The sequence below is a fragment of the Onychostoma macrolepis genome, chromosome 16 (assembly GCF_012432095.1).
Source record: "Onychostoma macrolepis isolate SWU-2019 chromosome 16, ASM1243209v1, whole genome shotgun sequence".
NCBI lineage: Eukaryota > Metazoa > Chordata > Actinopteri > Cypriniformes > Cyprinidae > Onychostoma > Onychostoma macrolepis.
The window spans coordinates 7,422,270-7,448,315 of record NC_081170.1 but is presented as its reverse complement, the minus strand read 5'-3'; the positions used below and the strand labels follow the sequence as shown (position 1 = coordinate 7,448,315).

The following is a 26,046-nucleotide window of genomic DNA, read 5'->3' as shown; positions in this document are numbered from 1 at the left end:
TATATATCGTACTACATTAGAGATTGGATTAGAAGCATATGCCAGTGAAATATATTTTTTCATAAATACATTCAGCTACGCTCAGGTCTGTTTTTAGCTCCACGTTTTGGCTCACAATTGGATCTTTTTGAAGATTGAAGACTATATTTATTTATAGATGTTCACTGATGCCTGAAAAAACAAACAAAGGGAAGCTTGCTAATTTTAGATCTTCTTTATTTAACACAAAATGTAGATCAGAAAAAAATCTAGTTGAACAGTTTAAAACTCTAATATAATGAAACGGCAATCGATGATACCAAAGACGTAATGGGCAGAAAGCTGCAGCCCTCTCATCTTACACAGTTTCTAGAAAACACTCTGAATCTCTTTATTAGATTTGTGTGTTATTGTGCATCTTGTTTAGACATGACACTCAAATACACAATCATTCGAGGGGCAGTAGATGGATGTGGGTGTGTCTCGGGGAGGGTAGCTTCATTCAGGGGGTCACTGATGGGTGAAGTGTAGAGGATCTCCCCCTCCGTATTTTTTCCACCCCTTCGTTCTCCTTCCATTTTTATTGATAACTAGGCTTTGCTGGTTTAGGGAGAGGTGTGTTCCCTGGGGAGTGTTAGACTCCCCTCACCTCCCTCATATGCTTCTATTTCTGCCCTGTCTGCCCCCCTCACACACACACACACACACACACATACACATCCACTCACAAGCCACGAGAACAATGCGCTGCAACCCAAAAGCTTCTCTTTCCCCTGAGGGGGTGTTATACGGCCCTGGCCATATGGGCCCCAAGCAGGCAGTGAATTAACCATCAGCGAACACACACACACACCCACACAGCCACCAGTTCTGCACATCAAAGTGTACCCGTGATGAATAAAAAAAAGCAATTAGCGCATCTAATTTTACTTCTCTCTCCCGACACACTAAATATGTTCTAATTTTTACAGTTTTTATTGTCTCAGCTCATGTGTGGCACCTTGACTTTTTTTCTTTATGAACTAAAAATATACTTTTGATTAACAAGAATGCATTAAACCATTAAAAAAGTGACAGTACAATTCTACTTCAAATAAATGTTCTTTTTTGAATTTTCTATTCAAAGAATCCTGAATCCTGAGGCTATTAAGCATCACAGCGGTTTTCAACATTAATAATAATAAGAAATGTTTCTTAAACGCAAATCAGAATATTAGAATGATTTCATGTGATTCTAGGTACGTTTGTATGCACCCAAATATCCATTAGTAATCAAATTGATGCTCAATCAGATTGAAAAGCCTTCATGTTAACACCTCAATGAGAATGCAATTTAGATTGGAATGAAAGGGTGCTGACCTGAAGGAATCCGATCATTAGAAAAAAATACACTGCATGTAAACACACTTGAATACCACCTTCTCAATCAGATTCAGAAATACCTTGAAGTAAACTAAAATGTGGATCGGATTGCAAAGTTTAGGGTTCATATAAACAAAACTTTCAGATTCTGAAATTGGTTTGAATTCACTCGGATTGACAAAAATGGGTGCATGTAAATATACCTACTGAGGACTGGAATTATGCATAAAAACAATATCTAATTTTATTTCTCTCTCCCAAAACACTAAATATGTTCTAATTTTACAGTTTTTATTGTCTCAGCTCATGTGTGGCATCGTAAGAGATGAGAATGACCAGGTATCATCTTGTTTTGTCTCTTCTACAGAACCACATGGCACAGGCTAGCTTCCAGGTGCAGGCCTTCGGACAGACCTTCATTTTAGACGTGGAACTGAACCAGTGAGTATCTGCTTCCAGGATGTCATGTAGCTCTTTGAGTTTGGAAAAGCACTGGAAAAATGCAGTGTGTGTGTGTGTGTGTGTGTGTGTGTGCGTGTTTCTGAAGTGTGTGAGGTATGACTAATGCCCATCAGATCTATTTGCAAAGGGTTTTATGTTGCTGCTGATGGACTGCATGATCATAATGGCTGATGATTTATGCTGAAGGATTGGGAAAGACCTGACCACTCTATCGATCATGGCATCTGCCACGCACTCTCTCTCTCTCTCTCTCTCTCTCTTTCTGTCAGGATTCCCTATATTACATGTTAATACTGATAAACATCACTATTTTCTCTATTTGCTTGCTCTCATTTGACTGGCCCTGTAGTGGCAGTTTTTGCATTTTGTGATTGTTTTGAATTTGAAACCATACTGCCCTAATGCATTTACTAATATTATGCTATGTCATGAAATCAAGGTCACATTCCAATCTGAAATTAAAAATAAACTGTATTTTATATTAATAAAATGAAGCCTTATTAGGATCCTAAAGATTTCTTGCATTTTTACAGAATTAATCCTCATTATCGTAATACATTTTTTTGTAATTCTCATTACTCTCATTTGTGATTCTCATTAGATACCCTTTACTGTAATAACAATGAATTTTGTATTTAAATCAGCCTAAATTAAAGTACAGCAAATACTGGCATGCTGAATAAATACTGTACTATAAATCAATCTGAATCTATCATTTCTTTACATTATACTAATTCAAATTCAATTTTTTTCTTGCATGAGAATTATGTGGAAATTATGCTTCATTACAAATAATTAGTTTTTAAATAAATTTTGAAGTATGAAACATTAGTTATGAAAATGACACAATGCAAAAAAATATCATCTTAAAACCGACTTAATATTATATTTACGAAATATATAATGTTAATTCTGTAAAATTCTGTCAATTTTGGACTGAATTACAATCTGGCATGTTCTTGACAGGTTTTGTGAGATTCAGCCTGGTGCTATAATCAGTATTTTATCTTTAGAAGGTGATTTGTTAATGCTGATATTACTCTGAAGTTCTGATTCACAAAACTAAGCTATAATTGCTTTATTTCTTATTGTCTTCAGAATAGATGCTCATTGTATAATTCCTATGGGTCTGCACCAAAACTCAGTCATAACCTCACTTCTTTCATATTCATCACATAAATTCAATCCATTAACTCTTACTGTTACAACCACAACTGCCTCTGTACTTTAAACTGGTGCCAGACAGAGTCAGAGTCAGCAGATTTGATCTCATTATAATAATGCGTCATGAATATTTCAGTGTTCTCCCTCAGTGTCTGTGCTTCTCCTAAAACATCTTGGTGGAGAGAAAATCTGGCTTTAAGATGCAACTCCCTCTGTGTTTTTGTAAGGCCCTTTGTGAATGGAGTGTTTGTGTTCTGCTGTTGGCATTCTAATGTAGTTCTACTTCTTTAAAGGAGTCACTTTATTAGAGTATGACATGCAAAACTGCTGTTAATATTAAAGGACATCTAGGCCTTTAGGGCAGTCTTTCCCATTTATATCATGTGCAGCTCAAGTGGCGACCTGACAGATTATCCTACACGTTTCTACATCCTCAGTCACTCGCTCTATCTAAATCTAACACTGGTGATTTTACAAATGTATAAATGTACACATTATGTTCCAAATTCCAACATATTTATTTGGAATGGAATCAATTCTGAAGTTTTGGAAAAAAAAATTCTGATGTGAAAACTCCCTCACTGCCCCTTTATTACTTTATTATTGTTTGTACGTTTTGGCTATATAGTTCTTAACATGCAGTTGTTTTGATTTAATGTTAATTTGTACTTATTTTAAAAAGTGCTGATAATTTAATACTTTGTAATTAGTAATTTAATAAAAGTGCACTAATACATTTCATATTCAAAGTCGAAGCACGCTCTCGAGGTGTTGCCATGTCCACTTATTATATGCACGCTTATTAAATATACGTCTTTGGGCTTGTTGTTTGGGTTTGGCTCATGAATCAATCCAGTTTTTCGGAGTTAATAAAGTAGGCAGATGCAGGTTGTGATATTTTGGTATGTGACTTTTTTCCAAGATAAACCATTTTGATTTAAGTTTATCGTGGGGTTATTTATTTGCTATTTTTATTTTTCAAGATCAGGCAACACAAATAAGTCAAGACATACCTCGTTCCCTGGGATACAGAAGAGAGATACATCTCTGATGTGCACTTAAATGTCATTAACAACTAGTTGTTCAGTTTGGTTCCATACACACTGCGCAATGGTACTTTTGTGCACTAGGGTAGGTCGTATTTTGCTTGTTTGTAACGTTGTTTTTCACAAGTTGTCGCAGTGCATTATGGGACTGCATTCCATGCAGTGCTGCCATAGAATTTGGCCAGAGGTTTTAGAAGGCAGCATAATCATCATGCTGGCTACCTTTTTAAATAGCCGACGCGTCAAGAGCGCACCTCTGATACCTTAAAATCCTGTCTGCGTAGGCTGCTCAACTAGGTTTTGGATTAGAGCCATTGAAACAGGTTATTATATCAGTCAATGTTCTCTCTCTGTGTCTGCATGTGGCTTGTCTTGTTCAGTACAGTATATTTTCTGCTTTAATGGCTTCTGACTGGATGGATTTGATTGCCTCTGTCCCTTTGAATAGTGCTGTGAGTATAAAGCAGAGAAAATCACAGAAGTGTGTGTGTTGCGCTGTTTAGTTTGTTCTTCTGCGCCCATGGTGAGCTGGCCGTTGGATCCGTCCCGACTGACCTGCGTCCAGATTATTTTCCCAGTTTCCACCTAGGAAACCAATTCATTCTTTCGTTCTCATTCTCTCACCTCTCTCTGTGAGTTTCTAAAGACTTAGGGATTTTCACTTGTTTGTGTGTGCATTTGGCTTTTCTCCGGCCTCCAGCTGAGACCTGTTTTCATGAAAGTTTTTTTCATATGATAATTGTTTGTCATCTGTAGTTTAGCAATCGGATTAACATATTTGTATAATGTTCAAAAAATCTTGTTTTGCTTGTATTATTTGAATGTGCACTGACTCAAACTCCAACAGTCCACACACACACACACACTCTGGCTTGCCCCCTGCACCCTCTCACGCGTTCTGAATAATGAATGAGTGTGTTTGATTAAAGCGGTTGGAGCAAATGGGTTTTCTGCTTTTCAATCACGCTGTGTTGTCGTGACGACGGACCATGTGGCAGAAAGGAAGCATTAAAATCAGTCAGATATCGCTGATGCTGGGGGGGTGGGAACAGACAGCTGCAGCTCTGAACAGATAACAAACAATCACAAGCTCACCTTTGAATCAGAAATCAATGCAGACAAATCATCCATTAATATCAAATCTTTGATAATTGCATATTGCATGATAAATACCATATTTGTCTTGCTTTCCATTGCCTTCGTCTAAACCTCCTTAAAACAAATTAAATTGACCTGTGAAGCAAAATTCCTATTAGACATTGTCAGAGAATGAGTCTTGAATGTGGTTTATGAATCAAATGTATTAAAATGTAAGATTTGTTTAACGTTTTAGGCATTGACCTGAACTAAATCTCATGGAACTATGGAACTCACATTATTTTTTTAAATAATGAAAGATCTTATTTAGTTTTTTCTTCACTCTTTGTGTTTATTTGATATTTTAGAACAAATCTGAATGCATTAAATTGATCAAAATTGACAGTAAAAAACATTTCTAATCTTACAAAAGATTTTTATTTCAAATAAAACTTGCTAAAAATGTTTTCCACAAAAAAATTAATATTGAACCATTTTCAACATTGATAATATAATAATATTTTTACTGTATTTCTGATCAAATAAATGCAGCCTTGATGTGTGTGTGTGTGTGTGTGTGTATATATATATATTAGTGCTGTCCATCGATTTTAAAAAATTAACTAATTATATAATTAATTTTCTGAAATTAATCGCAATTAATCCCACCTAACATTAAAGTTTTTAAATATACTTTTATATTGCAATAATTTCACATTCAATCATCAAATTAATGTACAAACAACATAAAGACAGTATATTTTTAATATTTGTTTAATGGCATCTTTTTTATGACTGAAGGCCAGTATCACTGATACCAATTAATACTGATTTCCCTATAAAAATGTTTCCCCCTAATATTTAGCCATTGACTATAGCCATTCAACTGTACATTATAATTAAGGGCTATCAATTTTAACATTTATTAGACTTTAAAAATAACTTCTAATTTAAGTGAACTTAAAACAATCTTCACATAAATCCATTATAATAAATGTCATATTTATCTACCTGTGCCCCTCAGAAGAAATATACAGAAATTGAATAAAGTTATAAAACACTAAATTCTAAACTAAATACAGATGAATCCTTAAAACTACAAAAGTTATTGATTTCCTCTTTTTTTCTTTTGTTCTTGATGAACAGGCATCACAGCAGCTGGTTGTTATGTTGTTTTGGCTGCTATTTCTTTAAGAGATGTTGCTGCTGAATGAGACGCGGATCTGACACATATCGTATTTTCTCTCAACTCTACCTTTTCTGACCCATTTCAGTCTCTTCTAATGAGCTGACGAGTTGAATCGAGTGTGTTAGATGAGGGAGACAGTGCTAGGATGCTCCAGGACAGTTTTGAAAACCATTTCAGAGAAATGTTCTTAATGTAACTCATAGATAACATCACATGGATGCACAGTTTTATGGCAGCTTTAATCGCCTTTTTGGTAACTTCATGACTTAACTGATCACGACATTGCATGCTTGTAGTTTCTTTTGCAATTTGATATGAAAAGATACAGGCTATGCGCGCCGACACCTTTGTGTGTGTATTGAAGAGCACGCGCTCCGAGCACAGTACAGTTTCCACGCTCGTTTGACTCGCGCCGACGCTGAAGTGAAGTTGAAGCGCGCGTCTGAAATGTCTCCTGTTTGATGTGCTCGTAAAGATGTTCTGTGACTGAATAAATGCACTTTTTGTCAAGAAAAAAGAGACAGAATTAGCAGTTATGAGTGGGGTGGCCAACCCTAGGCCCCGCACCTGTGTTAACGGCGTTAAACAATTTTAACGCGTTAAACTGAAAATGTATTGCCTGCGTTAACGCACTAATTTTGACAGCACTTATATATATATATATATATATATATATATATATATTGATAAATCATCAAAATAAATCAAAATAAATAATTGAATCAGAAATTTAAATCAAATTTACCAACTGTATACACGTTTAATTTGGAAACACAAAACATCTCTGTCATATCTTTTCTTTCTCATACTCACAAGCACTTAAATGTCTCTAGACTATTATTAATAATTTTTATTTTAAATATTAATTTATGAGACTCAAGAGTTATAATGTATAATGTTATAATGTTTCTTTTATACATGAATCTGAAGTAAAATTAAAAAAATTCCCTGTAAGCAACACCCACAGGCTCCTTGTAGGGTCTGAGCTCAGCAAAACACAGTGCAGAAGAATCCCAGTGTCATCTGCCATCTGCGACTATGAGCTTCTGTCTGACCCAGTCAGCACATGCGTGACGTCTCATCAGATCAAACCCGTGACAGGACACGTCTGCTGAGATGCTGGTGTGTGTCTGATTGCTGTTGAGTGAGCTGTATGGATTGGTTTTGTTTTGAATTTCATACTTGTAATTATATATCAAGTTCAAATGACAGTGGTTTCTTTTAGAGATAAACACACACACACACGCACATATACGTCAGATGAATACACTTCATGCATTGCCATTAACATCTATCATCATGTCAGTTGTGTCCAACATGCATGATGGAGTCCAAACACACCTCCACACACACACATTGGTTTCATTTCTGATGTCAGTTGCACCTGAGGGTTTTATGGCGTGTGTATGCATGTGTGTGAGAGGTCGGTTTCTTGTCTTTGTTTTATTTTGTGGTGCTCAGTCTTTTAGACATCAACCGGTTCTTGTTTTTCAACTTTAGGGTGGGGGTGTGGGTCAAAATAATTCGATTTATATAACAACAATAGACACTGATGCCATTGCAATCATAATTTAGAATATATAGGACGTGTAATCATTTTATTACATACATAAAAGTAAATTCTCCTCAAGTATGCCCAAATGTAACTATTTGACTTTAATTATGACATTTAGAAAATGAAACATCAAACAATTTTAAAACTGTTATTGTGCCTTAGTTTATGTGTTATTTCGGTGCCTTTCTTTGTGGTTTCACTAAATATTTTTTCTCCGCCTGGTTCTGTTGTTGTCCTATGTTACAACTAGCCTGACTACGTCAGACTTCGTACTTCCGCTCAATTTAATTTCGCTTCTGTACTCAGTCTGATATAGCAGACCATCTCCCAGTTTATCTCCGGCTCCGCAGCAGCCGGCCAATCAACGAACAGAGGGCGGGCCGAGAGCCGTGACGTAGACGCTAAGCGCCGAATTTAAGATTGTAGTTTAGGTGAGGGAAATCTAAAACGACAGCGGATATGGAGACACGGGATGCTATTCACTCTGTTGTGGAGAATATTCCCGGCATTTGCCAACTGAAGCCTGAACAAGAAGAGTGTTTGGTTCACATTTTGAATGGAGGTGATTTTGTGGCCCTACTCCCGACAGGTTTTGGGAAAAGTTTAATTTATCAACTGTTACGGATCGTCAGCGAGAAACTGGGGGGGACAAAGTTCGGCAAGGCAATAATTGTGGATGTGTAGATTTACTTCACATAATCTGCAAAAGTCATTCATAGCCATCTTCATTCCGGTATTTCGCTCGATGGTTTTGTTTTCGCCGCATACCTGTGTTTACAGCAGAAGTTCGAGGCTGCTGAGCCAGCGATTAACATATGTCATAACCGACCGTTATGTGATTGGCTTACGGGTACACCAATGATTTTACATTTCAGACAAGCGTCCGCCCATGAGAAAGTAAACGCTTGTCAATTATGCCCTTCCAGACTCTGTCTACGAAGCAAAGCAAAGTAGCAGAGTTTGGTATTACCAGGCTATGTTACAACCTGAATTCTGGAAATGTTGGGACGTTTTTTTAAATTTGAATAAAATGAAAACTAAAAGACTTTCAAATCACATGAGCCAATATTTTATTCACAATAGAACATAGAGAACATAACAAATGTTTAAACTGAGAAATTTTACACTTTTATCCACTAATTGAGCTCATTTCAAATTTGATGCCTGCTACAGGTCTCAAAAAAGTTGGCACGGGGGCAACAAGCAAGACATTTTGAAAAGATTCAGCTGGGAGAACATCTAGCAACTAATTAAGTTAATTGACATCTGGACCCGTATTTATCAAGCTTCTCAAAGTGCCATTTTAGTGTTAAGTGCTGAGAATTTATGAAATTTACTCCTACTTTCAAACTTAAGTATAAAAGCAAGTTATCACATTACTTAAAGCTAAGAATCACTTTCCCAGTTATTTAAGACAGCTCGAGAGGTCTCTCAAGTGGCTAGGAGTTGCCAGCAGGGGCTTGTGATGGCGCTGAGGAGACAGAGACGTGCGTGAATCTTTCGCGATACTATCGTCTATCGGCACAACCCTAAATTGAATGTTGTGATGACTAGGGATGCTCTGATCGATCGGCCGGAGATCGGTATCGGCCGATAATCACATTTTATGACTCGATCGGTACTCATATTTGGCCAATCTCACGTCCCGATCGCAATTTGATGACGTCAATACGTGAGGATGTACATGATGCGTGGGGACATAAATGATTTGGCGCTGCAGTCATGTCATTGCCGGTGTGAAAATGTTTTGAGAACCAATGAAAAATTTGTTATTTGTCGTGTATGTTTTGCATGATGATTGAATGGATATTTAATTTTTTAACAGCAGATTCAGTGACGTTAAAGCTGATCTGCACATCACTGCACGTTCCACGGGAACTGGAGCTGATCGTGGCCGCAGTCAGTGCTTGTGTTTATACCAGCCATGGCGCAGCACGTTTCCGCAGCGGCTCTCCGCGCTGCTTGGCTAAAAATAGTCTTTTGTGAGTTGTCACAGCGTGGAGGACGGAACAAAACCTCATTGGAGCCGTAAGGGTAACATAATACATTGACCGTGGGTTGCTTTTAAATGAACATTTATTTATAAAACAAAAATATCTTCTTTGCCCATATTAGCCCACTCAATAGCATTAACACAGGCTTTACTCCTTTAAAATTTTATCTGGAATGTCACCATTTCTGTCACTGCAACTTCCCGATCAGGCGAAAACACACACAAATTAAATCGTCTGCCTGATGAAAAATGTATTTTAAAAAATTAGTTAATATTTGCATCATTTATGATTTATTTTATCATCTTGAGCAGAAAAGAAAGATAACAGTTTCAAAGTTTAAATTTCAACCTAGCCATCTAGCAACAATTTTATATATATATATATATATATATATATATATATATATATATATATATATATATATATATATATATATATATATATATATATATATATATATATATATATATATATATATATATATATATATATATATATATATATTTAAATGTTCTTAGCCTACAGATTAATAACGCTAAATGTAGATCAGAAACGTCTTGTCACATCTGGTTTGAATACTCAGAGTCATAGATTATAGATAGATAAATATATATAGAAAGAAAAATAACTATATTTGCAGCATTGTTGTTTTCTGCTGTGTTTTAGTGAAAGTAATCTATAATTTTTTGCTGCTCACTGTGTTTCTGTTGTTGTTAGAATAACCGCGTCATCGCAGCTCTTAAACTTGGCGCCGAGAGAGAGAGAAAGGACACGGGGTATAGCATATCTTATGCATAAACACCATTTTAAATGAATATTAAAATGTTCACTGTATAAGGAATAATTTTTGTGATTATTTATATAACATTATTGCATATGTTATATAAAGCTTGAAGCATCAGAATCGGTATCGGGCGATCACCATGACAAGAAATCGGTACTCAGTATCGGCTGCAAAAATCCTGATTGGAGCATCCCTAGTGATGATGCTTTGTTTCCTTGCCATAATGTATTCTCTTGAAAATTCTTTATTGTCAAATGTGTGTTGAATGTAAAATCCTATTAGGAATTTAACCATTCAATGTGAATTTATCTGAGAATATTCTTAAATAAGGAAATCTATTCAGTGATTGGTCCATGCGTATGTCGTCATCCAAAATCCCGTTTGTGGCACAACAAAGTGTTGTGAATCATCTCTAAGACTGACACTTAAGATTTAGACCAACACTTCGCTTAAATTACGACTGAGATGCTTGATAACTAACTTTTAAGCGCAGCTTTGAGCCAAGAATTGTTTTACACTTAAGTCAATTCTTAGCAGTGTTCTTGAGAGTAATTCTTAGAGGCTTAATAAATATGGACCCAAGTCTGTAACATTATTAGCTATAAAAGGGATGTCTTAGAGAGGCAGAGTCTCTCAGAAGTAAAGATGGGCAGAGGCTCTCCAATTTGTGAACGACTGCGTAAAAAGATTGTGCAATACTTTAAAAACAATGTTCTTCAACGTCAAATTGCAAAGGCTTTGCAAATCTCATTATCTACAGTGTATAACATCATCAAAATATTCAGATAAACTGGAGAAATCTCTGTGCGTAAGGGACAAGGCAGAAGATATTTGTTGGATGCCCGTGGTCTTCGGGCCCTCAGACGACACTGCATCACTCATCGGCATGATTCTGTCATTTACATTACTAAATGGGCCCAGGAATACTATCAGAAACCACTGTCGGTAAACACAATCCGCTGTGCCATCTGCAGATGCCAACTAAAGCTCTATCATGCAAAAAGGAAGCCATATGTAAACATGGTCCAGAAGCGCCGTTGTGTACTGTGGGCCAAGGCTCATTTAAAATGGACTGTTTCAAAGTGGAAAAGTGTTCTATGGTCAGACGAGTCCAAATTTGACATTCTTGTAGTAAATCATGGAAGCCGTGTCCTCCGGGCTAAAGAGGAGGGAGACCTTCCAGCGTGTCATCAGTGTTCAGTTCAAAAGCCAGCATCTCTGATGGTATGGGGGTGCATAAGTGCATATGGTATGGGCAGTTTGCATGTTTTGGAAAGCACTATGAATGCTGAAAAGTATATAAATGTTTTAGAGCAACATATGCTTCCCTCCAGATGACATGTATTTCAGCAGGACAATGCAAAACAACACATACTGCAGCTATTACAACAGCATGGCTTTGTAGTAGAAGAGTCCGGGAGCTGAATTGGCCTGCCTGCAGTCCAGATCTTTCACCTATAGAGAACATTTGGTGCATCATTAAACGAAAAATACGTCAAAGACGACCACAAACTCTTCAGCAGCTGGAAACCTATATCAGGCAAGAATGGGACCAAATTCCAACACCAAAACTCCAGAAACTCATAACCTCAATGCCCAGGTGTCTTCAAACTGTTTTGAAAAGAAGAGGACATGCTACACCATGGTAAACATGCCCCCGTTCCAACTATTTTGAGACGTGTAGCAGGCATCAAATTTGAAATGAGCTCATTTTGAACTTAAAATTCTAAAATTTCTCAGTTTAAACATTTGTTATGTTATCTATGTTCTATTGTGAATATAATATTGGCTCATGTGATTTGAAATTCTTTATTCAAAAAAAAAAAAAAACGTCCCAACATTTCCGGAATTCGGGTTGTAATTGGCATATTTATTCTAATTTTGCAATTTAAAAAAAGACATTGATGACAGGGCTTTACGCTTATTTATTGTTTAGGTGGACCTTAAAAACGATAACATCAATTCATATCAAGTTTATTTGTACAGTAATTGCACTTTTCACAATACATATTGTTTTAAAGCAATAGAAAATGCTTGTTTCAGTGTTACAATCAGGAAGTGTTCTGTTATCAGCCACAAATGAGTGTATCTAATGCCCATATGGCAGTAATATACAGCTATAATATATGTCGTTAGTTAACGTCATGTATTCAGTTAAGCAGACACAACAGACATGTTATTACTTCATGCAATAACAACTTATGAATGATTACAGTGTAAGGATGATGTTACAATATAAGGATGTTATTTGACAGTGTTAGATGTTGATGCAAAGTTGACATCATCTGGAATCTTCACAAGTGCTGGTGTCACAGTATAATAAATGCAAATGCAAACAAAAGCTGAATTAGATGAACAACAGTATCCAGATATAAAGAAAGCAAAATTGACCTATAAAGCCATTTTTGTGTAATATCTATTCAGTGTTTTGAATGTCATTGTCCTGATTTGTAGTATGTTATCTTTTATATAGCTTGAGTTTATTATACCATCATTTATTCAGCTCCATTTTACCATCCTTTCAGGAAGCTGTGCAATAGACGAAAGCTAGACAAAACATGAGAAAGAGGCAGAGAGAGAGAGAAAGTGAATAAATTGTTGGATGGAGGGAGAGTGAAAGTCTGACCAACTAGCATCCTTCATGCACCCTTGAGTCTGTGTGGGTGTGTGATAAAGGAGGAGAGAGATCCGAGAGAGATTGAGTCGGGAAAAACAGCTGGCATCAGAGTCTCAGAAGTGCTCACATGTACAGTGACGCAGGATATTTTCAGAAGCAGGTCTGAGACGTTCTGCTTTACCTGTCCATCATAAACACAGACTCCCTTTACATAGATGATTAGTAATTTCTAATCACTATTTTTATTGCATAATTAATGCATCTATAGTATCCTCTCTTTGCCTTTTTTTCTCTTGCAATGTTGCAAATGCAACATTTCATCATTAGGCCAAACTGGTTTGTTCTGCTGTAGCATGTTGTGGCACATTTATTTTTAGTGATCTTCCTGCTGTTGTTTTTTGGTTTCTTAACTAATGGTGTAATGAAGGTGTGAGAACAAAACCCAAAACTGTGCCAGTGTTGAGAAGTATTTTTCATTAAAAGTCTGCCAATATTCTGCTTTCGCTTCAAGGCAAAATGCTTTTGTGATGTTGTTTAAATGATGTTTATGTAATGTAAAACACCTTTTTATCGGTTTGTTGGTTACACCTATAGTGATTGAGCTTTGCACACACAGACACACACACACACACACACACATATATATATATATATATATATATATATATACACACACAATGTAAATTCACTGACCGAACCAAATGGTATGGGAAGCCTGGTGTGTGAGAGATTGTGAGTTATTGGAGGGATTTGATTGTGAAGGCAAATCGGTGTAAATAACGAGCATATTTGATATTAACAAGCTCAGTGGGAGGAGCTGGTGAAACACACACAAGTTCACAATGAGAACAACTGCACCTGCTCCCCTCAGAGTATGTATTCTTATGGGGGGAAGGGTCTCTCTGTGAAATACACCAAATCTGTCATTGTAAAGACCTTCCCCTGTGTGTGTGTGTGTGTGTGTGTGTGTGTGTGTGTGTGTATGTGTGTGTTCATGCATGTTTTATGGTTACATTTTGCTGATTCTTCCTATTGTGCACATTTAATTTAATTGTAGTGATTATTTGTTGGTGCTGTGAATGTGTGTGTGGATAAGGCTGCTCGCAGGTCTTTTGTTTGCTGAGGCTGCAGTTTTGTCTCTTTGGGAACACGAGCAGAGCTGCAGGTTTAAAAACTCATGGACAGCAAAAGCACAAAAGAGCTGAAGCGCTCAGCAAACACTTCACAATACTGACTTCAGCTTTTCCAAACCTCACACACACACACACACACACACACACATTCACAAATGCTCTCACACAATACTACAACATGATGTTGATGTCTTAATATCTCAGTACACTCTAGATATCTTACACTTGCATCTACTTCTGTCTAGTTGGGGGTTTTTTTCTGTGCATGAACAGGCATGAGTCTCTGTTGGGATTTTGAGTCACTGTCTTAATCTCAAACACACATAAGTCACAGCAGGAATCAGAATTGAGCAAATCTCCATATTTCCATGGAATATAAATTGTGGAAACAACGCACTACATCTACTACTAACATTTGACAACACTTGTTTTAAGTGTGCCATCTAAAAAGTGAACTTGTATGTGTTTGAGTGCTAATTAGATCAGAGATTGGGGTCTCCAGCTGTGCTGGATGGTGTCCTGTCCTCACGGGAGATGTTCTTCTGCTGGTCTCCAGGGTCTAGAACCAGACTTACACACGCCATAATCTCTAAAGGTGCTGCATGTGTGCATATGCATGAGACAGAAGAAAAAACATAAATTTGTCTTATAAATTTGAATGTTTTTGAAAGAATTATCTTCTCAAAAATACAGTAAAAACTATAATATTCCAAAATAGTACTAGAATTTAAAAGAACTGTTTTCTATTTTCATATATTTTAAAGTGTGATTCATTCCTGCGATGACAAAGCTAAATTTTCTGCATCATTACTCCAGTCTTCAGTGTCACATGATCCTTTAGAAATTATTAGAATATTATTAATGTTGAAAACTGTTGTGATGCTTAATATCTTTATGGAAGCTATTATACATTTTTTTCAGGATTCTTTGATTAACAGAAAATTGAAAAGATGTTTATTTGAAAGAGAAATCTTTTGTAACAATAACTGTCTTTACTTTCACTTTTTAGCGATTTGATGTTTCCTTGCTGAGGAAGAAACTCAGAATGATGCCTTTCACTGAAATTTCATTCAAAATTACATTCATTCAAATAGGACTCTGTGAAGTTTGTCTAAGTGATCAAGGGGCAGAGCATAACAAAAACCTAGGTGGTTACAATAGAGGTTGACATTAGTATGTTGCTAAGCTAACCATACGATACACATAAGCATAAAACTTTATAGCATACACAAGTGTATTGTAAAGAAATTAATTTCTGAGCCGTGCATCCTGGGATGTCTGTCTTTAGAAAGGACACATGCAGTGCTGTCTTAAAAGGTGGTTGGAGGTATTACTGGTGGCATCATAATTATGGCATGATGCTTTAAAATGCTGTCCAGGTAGGCAGCTCACTAGGTTTTGGGACAGAGAAAATCTCTGTAACAGAACCTCTTCATCTCTCACACACACAGAGAGATAGATAATACAGCACTACTTCACACACAATCTGTTCTCTCTTCTGTAAACCCTTTCATTTCTATTCCTATGGTTTCCCTCTCTTCTTTAATTAGCATGTCTCGCTCTCTCTCTGTCTGTCTCATACAATGGACCAGTCCATTAAGCTTTACATGAGAAATGAGAGCCATTTTGTAGTAATGTGACAGCGCCATATTAAAATGTTTGTAGGGCAGGGTGTATGTGAAAAGGGATGGATTGGAATGGGACGGGGAATTGTGGGGTTTTCCTTATAAATAATTCAAATCCCAAAGCAATTAAAGCAGAAATCTGTTATCAGCCTTTACCTTCACATTTCACAAAGCAAAATATACTGCAGATTTTCACGTCTGCTTAGACTGGGACAGTACCAACACATGACAGGTATTTGATTCTACTGGTAACTGAGATCCCCAAAGGTCCTCTGCATGAACAAATACTAAATATATTTTGATATCTTGGAGAATTGTCAAATAAGGAAAAATTATTTTTAACACAATAAAACTTTTATTTATTTATTTATTTATTTAAGACAAAGTGCAGTTTCATGGTGAGTAAGAAAAGATTAGTGTCAGCAAATTTTTCTCAATTCAGCCACCATTGTCTGTTAAGGGTGGGGAAGGCGGATGTGATGGGATGGGATGTGACTGTATATGATTGTTTGTGTGTGTGTGTGTGTGTGTGTGTGTGTGTGTGTGTGAGTGCGGCAGCTCTTATCATCAATCACAATGTTTCTTTCCTCTGACATCCCACTTTATCACTCCCTCTTTATCTTCTACTACTCCTGTTCTGATCCTCTCTCAATGATCTGCCATTTTCTCTCTATCCGCTGGTTTTGTCCTGTCCTCTGTTAGTCCTCTTTTAGTTTTGACTTCTGTCTCACAGTCACAATTATTTGATGTACATTTGCATTTACCACAGAATGAATCTCTAATTGAAAACTTTTTTTGTATTATCCGTTACAGCACTGCAGCTCCATAAATACCCTGCTAATCACCTGCTGTAGTGAACTGCTGTTGAAGATGTGTGTTTCTGTCTTTAAAGGCTGGTTTGATGTCATGCTGTGATTGTCCTAGCGATGAGCTCACGGTAACTGATTTCACAGTCAGAGCTCCTGCTGCGAGACACTTTCACCCATCTCTCCTCCTGCGCTCAGTCTGTTTTTCGCTACATTGCCATTTTGTGATGATTGCAATTGTATCATTTGGCTCCTAGGTTTTATTTACATGCTACAGTCACTCAGTATCCTCCTCCAGGGGAACAGTGTGCTCTCCCAGTGAACCTCTCGCCCCAGTTTGTGAACAACTTGAGCACAGCTTTGCCACACACTGAAGTGTCCTTGAACATAACTTATTGTTAGTGAGTCGTGATGTATGAAATCAGCCGTGGATCTCTCCGCAGGTTAACTGTGCTCATGACTCTTAGTGTTGGAACACAGATTCCGTTCCAGATTCTGTTCCATTTCAGTCCTGTTAGATAAGCAGAATGTATGAGTGACATGAGTGTTAATTTGATTTGCTCATTAAATGTGTGATGCCAGGATTACCAGGAGTGAAGTGTTTGGGAGGATGATGAATCATATTTACAGTGCCGATATTCATCAGGCAGTCTATTTTTCTTTATTTTCTATTTCTCCAGAAATTTTCAGCAAGTATTTTTTTAAGCTTCAGTTTAAAATTTTAATACAGCACACCATATTTTTGACTTTTGCAAGCTTTCCACCTCTTTACGAAATTTGAGGTATTGCATAAATTGTGATCGCATCATTATAGTATTTACATACTGAAATCTGTTTGGTCTTTCCTCTCTTGCATTTATACACTGCCATTACATTGCAGACTGTGTCTGAACCAACTTATGTGACACTTTTATTCTTTTGATGCTTTGCAAGCACTGCTATTTTCTTTAGGAAATTACTCTTTAATGATTTATGTGATTTTTTAAATTTAAAATATTTAATTTAAAAGTTTCAGAATAATATTGAACAAAATAGTAGAATAGATTTAATTGAGTTCACTAAATAATTTTTGTGAAAATGTAAAACTTTTTACCAACTGTGTATTTTTGCTCTTTTTTGCAGTGATCTTCTATCATCAAATTACATTGAGAGGCACATATCAGAGGAGGGGAATTCAGTTGTCAACAAAGTGAGTATAAACTCTCATTCCAGTATCAAGTAAATATCTGCTTTAGACCAGAAGTATCTTATACCTTTAGCACATGATTAATCCACAAAAATATGTGTTTGAAAAAATGTTTCTAACTTATTGTATTGTTCCACCTTATTCCACCTTATGTAATTTTTATGGGACTGGCTTCTAGTGTCACCTGCGGCCAGCTATATTTAAGCTGTACATAACAGCTCGTTTTGCTGCTTGATATTGCAAATTGGTGTGTCTTACCTTATTATTTTAATGCATTATGTTAATTATGAACACACTGGTTTGTAGTGCAAACAGTTTTACCGTTTACTGCATGTTGTTATTCTTCTCATTATTTTCCTATAGTGGCTAATGAACCGGAAGTCTCGGCCATAGGCTTACTTCTGCGTTGAAGAATAAGGTGGATACAACCAAAAAACTTTAGGCATAAAAATACTCTGTTTGGTGATCTGATAATATTGGATGTTGTTTTCTGGAGCTTAAAAACACACACAAATAAGGTTGGTAGCACTTAACCAGAGGTTTTACCGCTTAGAAAAGTAGTCCAAATTTTTTTTCAATGTTACAGTAAACATTTACTTGAATAATTCATTTAAATGCCTTGACCCGCTTTGTTCCACTCTATGACTGTGTGTTTCACACTGGTCAGTGACTATAGTCTGATCAGATCTGTGTCTTTGAGCCACTCTGGGACTCTCAGCTTCATTCTGTCAGTGTACTGAGGCACGTGTGTTCAGATGGGACACATCACACCCAGAGCAGAAGGTGTTTGCTTGTTTTAGGCCAGTGGCAGATTGTTCCTGTCACACGCTCAGACAGGAGCAGGAATACAGTGTCCTATTTGTGTGCTGCATGTTGGACACCATTATTGTGTCAAGGTGTGTATTTTATATAGATTATGCATAGTGGAATGGACGTCCCCAAAGTTCTCTGTAAGCCCATATTCTATGATATAACTTTGATACAGCCCGTTTAACATGTTTTATATTTTTTATATTAGTTTGATTGTCATGAAGGCTTCAGTGAAGACATTCAGATCCACAGAGGCCTTACGCCCACAACCCAGCCTATAAAGCCTGAGGAAATATTGTGCATGTAAGGTCACAAGGGCTCTTTAGGCACTGTTTTGCTTTTATGGATGAATGAAAAAATAGAGCGGTGGGTTCTGCGAGGAAGGAGGGAATAACAGAGAGATGGATGAACAGGCAGAGGATGAAGAGAGAAAACGAGAGTCACTGAAGGGATTCTAGAGCAGAAACACACATATATTTAGCTTCATCTCCCCACTGCAATGGTGAACAACCTCTTAGTTTAACTACAGATTTAATAAATACAAAGGGATTATATGAATCATACAAAAATGCTAGCAAAGGCTAGAAGCTCTACATGTATATTTCTCTGTGACCATATCTTATTGGTGGATCTAAAAGAAGACATCTTGCAATTTTGTGAGATACCACATATCTAGGGGTTTGACCACAATAACGTAAAAAATAATTGGTTTTATTAATTGGTTTTAAAACATACATGCTGACATCATAATAAAGGAAATCCCAAGGAAAGGGGAACAGAAGGTTTATTATTTTAAGATTATCATTAGTATTTTAGATTATTGTTTCTTGAATATAAATGTCTCAAAGAATTTTTATCTATTACAAAGAAAAAATAATTCCTTATATAGTTTACGTTATATATATTTTCACCTGCTGAAGAAAAACTACATGTGAATAGGAGGAAAAAGAATATTTTTAATGAAATATAAAAATATGACTTTATGAATAAGTTTGAGAAATCACATTTTGCTAATATTTGCACAAGTGAAAAAACAATTGTATAGAAAATAAAAATACATTTTATACAAATAAATATTCTATAAATTAGATGAGAAACTATGTGCAACGTTTATTTCCTGTATGTTTTTTGGAAGCTGTGATAAAAATTAATGCCCCCAAAATTTTGAAGGACAATGTATTTTACACAATTTCAGCCATCTTCTCATATTCACGAGTTCACACTTACATATATTAGCACGAGTAACGTAATGCGTATTTGGCGAGTATGGTAATACGTTGTTGGCGTGCTGTCCTGGGGAAGGGCTCCGAGCTCGGGAATTGCCCGAACCCAGAGTATCCCCCTACTGTGTTGTGAACTTAGTGATGATAGTGGAGAAGGGGTGGTGGAGGGATGCTGATTAGCCGTCAATGAAAGGAGGTAGGTCGGCTGTATTTATACCCTTGTTTTGATTAGCCTGATGGCGTACCACTTGTGTCTAATTAGGCTAAGTATCTGACGTGCTCCTCCCGAACTTTGTTAATAAAACATCATTTAAAGATGATCCCAAATTCACATCCTTCAATACCTTCTTACCTTTATATACTGCATGATAAAGCATTTTTTTATATTTTGGAAACAGCCTGTCTCTCTGTGATTCAAGGCACTAATGTTTGCTGGGTCATTAGTCTGAAAGTGGCTGTCTCTACAACAACCGCACTCTTCAGGAATGTCTGTCTCTATGTGTGTGTGTGTGTGTGTGTGTGTGTGTGTGTGTGTGTGTGTGTGTGTGTGGTAGAGACTGCCCTCGGCTCTTGATTAGCTGAGAACTCTTGAGGACAGAAAGTACTACATGTGGAAAAAAGAGACAGAGGTGCTCCAGAACAAGCTAGAGGAAAGAGAGCAGCAAAGGAATGGATAAAACTCAGCATATGAAGCTTTTTGTCCAGTGCAGAGAGATAGAAAGAGAGAGGGATGAAATGAAATTGATCTGCTGGTAAATGCTGCAGCCTTAGTCCTCTGAGAAAAAGCAGGAAGAGAAAACCTGCAGCCCTAATGGCAGTCGAGCACTTACACTAAAAACATTTCATAAATAACATACACACTCTGGAATACTCTTACAAGTCTTCTGATCACTTCAGTACAAACAAAAGTGGCCAGTATAAATGTTAACCCACACACATGTAGAATTTAAACATTTCATATCAACATAAATACAAAAATATTGGCCTTATTAGTGATATTGCTTTTATACAAGTTCAATATACAATACGTTAATGTTAAGTAACAGTGTACATCTTAGACACAATAATGCCTGTTACTTTGAACTGCCAAAGAAAATAGTGCCAAACAAACCCACAACAGAACCATTGCGTCTCTTTGAGTAACACAGTGGCATTTAGTTCCCGAATGAATCAGCGTTTGTGAATCTTTCTGTTGAATGAATGATTTAGTGACTCAGCGTTTTCATTCTGGAATGAATCAGCATTTATGAACTAATCAGTTTAATGAATGATTCCGTGATTCGCTCATAGAGAACAAATCAATTCAAAGAATGAGTCGGTGATTCACTCATAACCGCAGTCACTTGTCGCCACCTACTGGCGTAACGATGTAACATACAGAAAGAGTCATTGAAAAAACTCCACCACTATTGCAAATTCACATTTACTTTTATTAATTTAGCAGCTCTTGGAACACTGAAGCTAACTGTTGTAAAACAACAACAACAAAAAACAAAATATCATTAATTTTTTAAATTATAACTCATAAAATTAAATGCACCTAGTCTCGTTTGATTATTTTCACTTTTTATTTGGAAACTGATGGAAACAAATCATGATTATGCATAACAGATGAATAACAAAACCGGTAACAGCTGCTTCACATTATGCAGCACTTGGGTTAAAAACAAAACAATAAATCTAATATTATTATAATTCCTTACTGAATTATGATTGAATTAGCCACATTTAAAGCCATTAACAGTATGTGCTGTTTGTGATTATTGTTTGTTTCTCCCTGCAGGGTGGAGAACACTGTTACTACCATGGGAAAGTACGTGATATCCCGAAGTCATATGTTGCACTTTCAACATGCCATGGATTGCAGTAAGTCCCTCTATAGATGTGCTGCATGTCTGAATGAACATGCAAACACACCGGTTTACAAAAGCAGCATGACATGCTTTAGTTTTGACTGCATGCTGTTTACTTACAGTTGCCCACAGAACTGTCTGTATCTTTCTAAGACACATTCATAAATAAACACATGTTAGAAGGCCAAAGCTGCGATTATCCCATTCAACAATTATAGAGCTGTATAATTACAGCATGCTATTATCCTCCTCTCATATCACACACTGATGCTCTCAGCGCTCTTTGTGCCTGCATGTGTGTGTGTTTTTCTGTCGTTCTCCCCTGTACTGTTGCTGTAATGCTCATTGCATCACATCTGGCCTTTTGATCCACTGCTGCAAGCTGAAAATATAATATTTGTTGTGTTTGTAAGTTTTATGTTTATATTATTGGCTTCCTGCTGTGTTCTCTGCATAGCTGAAGTAAACCTAGCTGTGTTGATGAGCCACTCGTGAGCCTGAGGAGAATTGAGTTAGTCTCTATAGAGCCTTACGCACATACACCGCCTCTCTGCGTGGCCCTCTGGGATAGCTCAGTTCCTTCCGTCTGTATTTTTAGTGAGAGAAGGAGCCAGGTCAGATCCATCTCTCTCTCTCTCTCTGTCTCTCTCTCTGTATCTGAATGCACAGAGTCAGGTCAGATGTAGCTCAGAAATAGAGCGGCAGGGCTCTTCACATTCATAGTCATCACGCTCAAACATTTACAGCCTAAATATCTTGTCCTCAAAGAATTACATCCGCACAGATTTAGGACGAAATGAATTGCTGTTGTTGTTTATTTGAATTCACTAAAGAATAAAGAATTCAACATATTGTATTACAGTACAGTGTGCTCATTGTAAAGTTATTATTTCAGGACAGTGTTCACATGGTATTTGTTAAATGTTGATATATGTTTAAATTAATTTATATAAAATATTTGTGTACTCATTTTAGTTGATCAGATAAATATAGGTGTCATTTTAGTAAAATCGATTAAAACAAATAAATAATGATAAAATATTGACTAAATTTAAAGAATATTTTCATCAACAGACAAAAACTATGATTAAATAATAAATCCAAAATAAATTTGTGAAAATTAATACTAGAACTCACCTATGTTAAATTGTTTGTTTTTATAATTTTTAATTATGCACTAGTATAAAAGAACATGTATATTGTTCTTTGCAATAAACAATATAATATAACGTATTTTAAAGTGAAACATCTCATGATTAAAAATTACACTATTGCTCAGATGTTTGGGGTTATTAAGTTTTTATGCTGGCAAGGCTGCATTTATTTTATTAAAAAATACAGTAAAAATTATAATAAATATTATTACAATTAAAAATAACAACTAAAATGTATTCCTGTGATGCGAATCTGAATTTTCAGCAGCCAATACTCCAGTCTTCAGTGTCACATGATCCTTCAAAATTATTCTTATATGCTGATTTTCTGCTAAAAAAAATTCTTATTATTATCAATATTGAAAAAAGTTTCTGCTGCTTAATATTTATGTAAAAATCATAATACATTTTTATAAAATTATTTTATTAATAGGAAGTGTAAAAGAACAGCATTCATTTGTAATAGAAATCTTTTGTAACATTGTAAATGTATTTATTGTTAAAAAAATAATAAAATAAAACGAAAAACTTACTAACCCCAAACTGAACTGTGGTAAATATGAGTATATAAAGTGTGACATTTAAGAGAGGAGATAATACTGAGAGGAAATGATACTGTCACTTATGTGTGATGAGAACCGTGTGTGTATGTGTGAGAGGGAGGAGTGGTGCTGCTGAGGCTGCAGTCTATGGTGCTTTATCTTAATGTCATATTACAGGTCAGACAAACAGCATTACGCTCTGAAAACAGTCACGGGCTGCTGATGACAGCCTCCAGCAGACACTTTTAAAACCCCTCATCGACTGAGAGCTATTTTACCTCTTGCGGATCATTGACCTAAAGCCATTAGTGATGTAGTTATATTGGCTGTTCTGTTATTATACAAACTTGGCATAGGGTTGGTTTAAGACACATTATGTCTGCACCGGACGCAAACAGCGTCTCTATCTATATATCTGTCTATCTCTCTATCCATCCGTCCATTTTCCCTAAATGATTCAAAAATCAGTGTAGTCTGTCTTGATGAACTTTTATTTTCTCATTACCCATTGAAAATTCTTTCACGATTTCATTCATGTGTGAAAGGGCACTCTGTATTTATGAATGTTGTCAGGCTAAAGGGCATTGTATCATCCTCCTAATGCTTTCAGAAGTCACCTTGAGTGTCTCAGCACCGTCTGGAGGCTCTCTGAGAGTCACCGACTGATTGATCTAAAAGATAAATTCTATCAGAGCAGAGAATGATATCCTCTCTGCATGTCTCAAGGCTAAAAGAGACGTCTGGACACACATAAACACACACATATACGCAATCTCCACTATGCCACATCTAGATGGATGAATCTCATTACTCTATGCTAAACATTTGTGCAATAAATTGCAAAAATGCATAGTAACCACTTTTGCAAGATAATAACTGGACGCCCCACACTGAATTAATCATGCAACAAGATGAGGTTTATGTGCAACAATGTAGCATACAACTCTTTATTGCATGGGTTTTCTATATTAGTAGGCAGTATACAGTATATACTGTGCAAAATCGAGCAAGAGTTCCATTCATAGTCTCTGTCCATAAGACACTCCTCCAAAAATCAGCATTCAAAGTTTGACAAACTTTGCTTTTCTAGTTAAAATTATTGTTATATTAAATTCTTTAAATGTTAATCTGTTTGTAAATTGACTTTGGATTGAAAATAACAGCAAAATTACAATTTAAATGTGAATGTAAGTGACATTCAACATCAATTCGAAATGCTCTTTAATTAGCATGTTTTTGTATAACATTAGTTATTAGTTTAATGACCACTAAACTATGTAACTTTCTAGTTATGCATCACCATCTCTCTCTATCTCTCTAGTGGGATGTTCTTTGATGGGAACCACACATACATGATCGAACCAGGAGGAGAGAATACTACAAGTGTAAGTATAGTGGATCACTGCATTAAACAAAGCAAATATCGCTTATATCAGTATTGTAAGTTATCATGTTAGTCATCGTGTTGTTTATTAGCTTTAAAGTAAATATATTTATTGTATTGCCACAGTTTCTATAGTGTACTTGCTGCATCTTTACTTTGGTTTTAAGGTGTCTGTAGATGAAACTGTATACTTGATAGTGATTGTTTGAGGCAAGGAAACAACCCAGAGCAGTTTAACTGGGTTTTTCCTGTGCAGACAGGTCATATGTTGACTGATAAGCCCATCACACAGTCGATAGAGACACCTGACTCTGCAAAAGCACAGCTATTATCTGCTAATGGCAGAATCCCACGTGGACACTGGCAGAGAACGAAGAGGGCGTATCTGTGAAAGACGAGCTAAAGCTGTGTCACTGAGACACTGAGGTTTTACAGAGGAAAATATAATTTCTCAGTCGCAGAATGATGATCTGATTCATTAAGTGATTCACAGAGGAACATGCTAATGAAGAGATTTGTGTCATTTAGAGCAGCGGTGAAAGGCTGAGATGTTGAAGTTCTTTCATTAATGGGAGAATGAAACCTGTTCAGTGACACAAGAGGGAGTTTATGATCCATTCACAGTTTGCCTTTTTTCTCTCAGCTTTGTTTTATCTGTCCAGTCACACACACTTATTATAAATACAGAGATGTAATGATATAATGAATGAAATTAAGCATAATTCACACAAAAATGTATATCTTCGTAAATGTAAATGTATAGTAAATATTCATATTTGTAATTATGCTTAGATTTTATAAGCACATTTATAATTTTTTTTAGAATAATGTGGCAATATATACAGTATATATACTGTGTGTGTGTGTGTATATACTTCTGTGGTAATGTGTGGAATGCTCGTCTTCTCCCTTTTGTTGTGCAATGCTTCGTCAGCTTGTCTTATGAGCATCACATGCACCCTGAGAAATGACTCGGTTTCTTTATCGTCTTTATGCTGATGGTTTTGTCATGTTTCATATCAACCCCATGACCTTGCGTGTTGGTGACCTCAGCAACAGGGCAGTCCTCTGATTTGATTCATTCAGACACAGTCATAAACC

General features: G+C 36.3%; 1 protein-coding gene across 8 annotated transcripts in view; it reads left to right on the top strand.

Moving 5' to 3' along the window:
- The window catches only part of adam22 (ADAM metallopeptidase domain 22), a 64,421-nt gene that overhangs the window by 2,071 nt on the left and 36,304 nt on the right, over positions 1–26,046 (top strand). For 6 of the 8 annotated variants that reach the window (XR_009266282.1, XM_058746016.1, XM_058746019.1 and 3 more), the window contains exons 3-6: positions 1,709–1,782; positions 17,916–17,982; positions 21,796–21,878; positions 24,883–24,946. Coding sequence is in view for 7 of the 8 variants with exons in the window: in XM_058746016.1 (XP_058601999.1) it covers positions 1,709–1,782; positions 17,916–17,982; positions 21,796–21,878; positions 24,883–24,946 (288 nt within the window). In the remaining variant the exon portion in view is untranslated. Of the gene's footprint in view, positions 1–1,708; positions 1,783–16,800; positions 16,925–17,915; positions 17,983–18,342; positions 18,398–21,795; positions 21,879–24,882; positions 24,947–26,046 lie in introns of those variants that run through there. The other 2 variants (XM_058746020.1, XM_058746021.1) reach the window with 2 other exon arrangements.